General features: G+C 37.3%; 1 protein-coding gene across 1 annotated transcript; it reads right to left on the bottom strand.

Moving 5' to 3' along the window:
• Positions 1–217: 217 nt before the first annotated feature.
• On the bottom strand, positions 218–1,274 carry LOC120859731 (olfactory receptor 13C4-like). The gene is given in 2 exon segments (XM_040235725.1): positions 218–1,211; positions 1,213–1,274. Coding segments are annotated over 2 exon segments (1,056 nt in total).
• Between the last annotated feature and the right edge of the window lie 3,293 nt (positions 1,275–4,567).

Genomic DNA, 4,567 nt, shown 5'->3' with positions numbered 1-4,567 from the left:
GGATAAGGTTCTAAAGTAATTGTCTTTCTGAAATGTGGATCAGAACCTATTGGAATCTGAGTTTATAGCAGACTACTGAACCCAGGGATTGTAGCTAAGCTGAGCTAGTGAAGACAAAGAATGAAAATCTCCATGCATAACTTTGGTTTCCCCAAAGAAGGTCACCAATGATTGCCTACTAATGCCATGTCTTGTCTTGATACACTAAAACCACATTTCACTTTGGTCTTAATTGGTTAACAGATTTCTGACTCAGTAAATATTTCACAGCAGCTTTTACATCCTTGTTTCTCAAGCTATAGATTATAGGATTTAGCATTGGGGTCACCATCCCATAAAACATGGAAACAAGCCCTTCTCTAGCTTGCAAATTGTCTTGTCCAAGGAGGTCTTGAGACTTGGGTTTGGCATACATGAAGAAAATGGTACCATAAAATATGATCACCACAGTCAGATGTGCTGAGCAGGTAGAAAAGGCCTTGTGTCTCCCTGTGGCTGAGTTCATTCTCAAGATGGTATAGAGGATAAGCATATAGGAGAAAAAAATGACCAGAAGGGGTAGAACCAAGAAAGCCATATTTGACACTGCTAAAGTAACAATATTGAGGGATATATCAGCACAAGCTAGCTTGAGAACAGCCAGTATTTCACATAAGAAATGACTGATAATATTATTCTCACAGAAAGGCAATTGCATGGCAAGAGGTGTTTGCACAATTGAGTTGATCCCACCAGAGAGCCATGACACAGAAGCCATCAGGATATACACCACCTTGCTCATGACGACAGGGTATCTCAGAGGGTTACAGATGGCCACATAGCAGTCAAAAGCCATCATGCCAAGGAGGAAACACTCTGTTGACCCCATAGCAAATCCTAAGAACATCTGCATTGCACATCCAGAGAAGGAAATCTTCCTTTTTTTTGAGATTAAGCTCACCAAAGTTGAGGGAACAGAGGAGGATGTATAGCAGATATCCAGAAAAGAGAGGTTTCCCAGAAAGAAGTACATGGGGGTGTGAAGACGGGAATCAAATATGCTTACTATAATCAGAACACTGTTGCCAATTAGAATCACTAGATACATCACTAGAATTACAGCAAAGAAAATAATCTCAAGTTTTGGGTAACCAGAGAGTCCCAGAAGAATGAATTCATTCACAAATGTCTTATTTATTCTATCCATATCCTAGCTTTCAGGATGTCAGAAAAGTACCAACATAAAATATTTTCACTGCCAAGTAACACATATAACAAATTTCTTGAATAGACATTACTCTAGGGTGAAATAGTGTGTTTTCTTCAAAACTCTGTCATTCAGTTATCTTCAAGAATGTCTTTGCCAAAAACACAGTGATACTGAGAAATTGAGAATTTCAGTGCCCTGTGTCTAATGTTTGAAGTGGCTTCCTTGGTAGCTCAGCTGGTAAAGAATCCACCTGCAATGCAGGAAACATGGGTTTCATCCTTGGGTTGTAAAGATCCCCTGGAGGAAGGCATGGCAACCCACTCTAGTATCTATCTAGGATCAGAAGCAAATGCAGAAGCAACCATCCCCACTATTGAAGACACTATAAACTGAGTTTTATCAAAGCCGTAGTATATTTCAGATAATAAATCTGACTTCATTAAATGAGTCTCAGTGAGAGAGTGGTGGGGGAAGGCAAAAGACCAAAAAGACTGGAGTTTTGATCCAGTATTTAGCAGAAGTGTTGAAAATCTTAAAGCAAGTGTGATTTTATGCATACTTGTTTGTCTGCCTGATACATTAGTTCTCTATTCAGTCTGCTAAATTGTGTATTTCTATAGGGCAGACATTTGATTGTAGTAAACTGAATCACATACACGGTAATTTAACATTTGTTCAAGCATCAAGTTTGTTGTTGATCTCGTAGTCTCAGTCTGCTTTACTATTTTATTACTTCCCATTACAAAACTAGTGTGTAAACTAGTTCTGCAAGAATACAATGGAGATCTCTGAAGAAAAATAGTCTCTTCATTTGCTTCATTCAGTGACATCAGAATTATTCTTGATAATTTATGTATTTAAGTGAACCTGAGAAAACAGTAATAATGCTTAAATATCTAACAGTATATACGTGTGTAGCACTTTATTAAAAAAATCAATCTTCTCATTATCTCTATTTCCTTTCAAATGTGAAAGACAGAATGTGGCCTAAGTAATCCAGCCTATAAGTAAAGAGTGAAGCTTGAAGCACAGATATTTACCCATGAAGTCTAGAATTCTATGGGCTACAACACCAAAAGTTATGATACCAAGTTTTCCCACCAAGTACTACCCAGAATTTTGGGCCTTGGTGTATTAATGAAGAATCAATTATTTCAGTCTTTGCTAAATTCTTCTTATGTGTATAAACTTCCTGGATATTTTGTTAAAATGTAGATTTTCTTTTGCCGAGGCTGATGCAGGGCCTGTGACTCTGCCTTTCTAATACGCTCCTAAAGCGTGCCAAATAATAAATCACAGCTGTATTTGGTCCTAATAATTAATTAGAGGCTGCACTGCCTCATGCTGTTCATATTTTAAATCAATATTGAATAAGAATTTTAATTATGGAATGAAAGGGTATATTTTTATTTTATTCAAGACTTACCCTTACACTGATAAATTATTTGCACCTCCTAGGAGAACCTGTTAATTTCTTCTTAGTATTTATGTCAGCATTCTGAACTAAGGTCAGGTTCAACAAACAATGTCAGATTCCACAGATCTGAAAGACTAAATATTTGTCGTGCAACAGTGGTAATTACTCCCCATTCCCAAAGCAATTTAAAGTTGGAATGAGAGATCTGTTGAATGGAGAAACTTCTGGTGCATTAGGGACATTGTCCCACAGACACAGTTAAGAACGATGTCAAGAATATAATGTGGCTGAACTAAAGCTCAAAAATGAAATAATATTCTCACACCTGTGAAACTCTTTGAAATAGGGGCAAATGTTCACCAAACTAACTTCATGAAATGTGAGAGGTTTTAGTTTAAAATTTATTTACAAAGCAAAGTTAATTTAAATTAAGTTCCTAATTGAAACAACCAAATTGATAGATTTGAAAATGATCTAGATATTAGGAATGAAATAAAATAGACATTTTCTGTGAATTAATTGCATTGTCACTTTTTTTTTTACTTTTCATTTTTTAGATAAGTTAATTGATTCCAGGATATCAATACCAACCTATTTTGAAATTAAAAGAAATATACATAAGGAATAAAATAGATAAAGTTATAGGATAAAAGTGAATTCATATATTCAACGCCAGAAAGAAATTTTAAAAGTCTTGAATGGATAGTTTGGGTCATGAATTCAGACAGATAGCTCATTGTTGAATTAGAGTGACTCAGAAAGTCTATTAAGCTACACTGTATATAATAGATCAGAACTTTTTCATGAGCATATACCTTATATTGCTTTCCATGATTTTATAGGTGCTTTTCTCTGTCCATTTCTTTTTATACTTTTGTCTATTTCTTTAAGTTAATCATGCTCCTCTGTATTTTAATTTTGACCCCTCTGCACATTAATTTCCTCAATCCTTAAAAAGTCACCTATCTTCTCCTATACTAATTGATTCTACAAATATTTCCTTCCCAACTCAAAACTATGTTTTTGATTTGTCCCAGAATATGCACATGATCTTGTAAAATATGTATTTAAATTTGTATGTAAACTTCATTGTGCTAGAAATCAGAACACTGCTTAGTTTTTCAACAATTTTAGGTGTCTATTTATATTTCTATATGGACGTCTCAGAGAAGGCAATGGCACCTCACTCCAGTACTCTTGCCTGGAAAATCCCAAGGACGGAGGAGCCTGGTAGGCTGTGGTCCATGAGGTCACTAGGAGTTGGACACGACTGAGCGACTTCACTTTCACTTTTCACTTTCATGCTTTGAAGAAGGAAATGGCAACCCACTCCAGTGTTCTTGCCTGGAGAATCCCAGGGATGGGGGAGCCTGGTGGGCTGCCATCTCTGGGGTTGAACAGAGTCGAACGCGACTCAAGCGACTTAGCAGCAGCAGCAGCAGCAGCATGGACGTCTAGTTTATTTGCTCCTCATTTATGTTATGAATAACTGTTCCATAATGAATGCTCACATGTGATATTAACAGAACCATTCCTCTGATGATGGATGCCAAAGTTGCTGTCAACTGCTTTTGCCACTAACAACACAAGGATGAACATCCTCATACTTATCCCATTATATTCCTGGTCAAGAACTTATCTGAGACATCTTCCCAGGACTGGATCATTGGGTCCTGCCCAATTTTAATATAGCCAGAGAGTTTTCCAGTATATCAATCTACCTGCATGTATGCTAAGTCGCTTCAGTCTTGTCTGACACTGTGTGACCCCATGGACTGTAGCCTGCCAGGCTCCTCTGTCCATTTTCCAGGCAAGAATATTGGAGTGGCTTGACATTTCCTTCTCCAGGGGATCTTCCTGACCCAGGGATCAAACCCGGGTCTCCTGCATTGCAGGCAGATTCTTTACCATCTGAGCCACTAGGGAAGCCCATATAATGTACACTCCCATCAGAATTCTAC

The sequence above is a fragment of the Oryx dammah genome, unplaced genomic scaffold (genome assembly GCF_014754425.2).
Source record: "Oryx dammah isolate SB20612 unplaced genomic scaffold, SCBI_Odam_1.1 HiC_scaffold_2620, whole genome shotgun sequence".
Classification (NCBI taxonomy): Eukaryota; Metazoa; Chordata; class Mammalia; order Artiodactyla; family Bovidae; genus Oryx; species Oryx dammah.
Note: the sequence above shows the minus strand (reverse complement) of the source record. Positions and strands in the feature narration are given on the sequence as shown.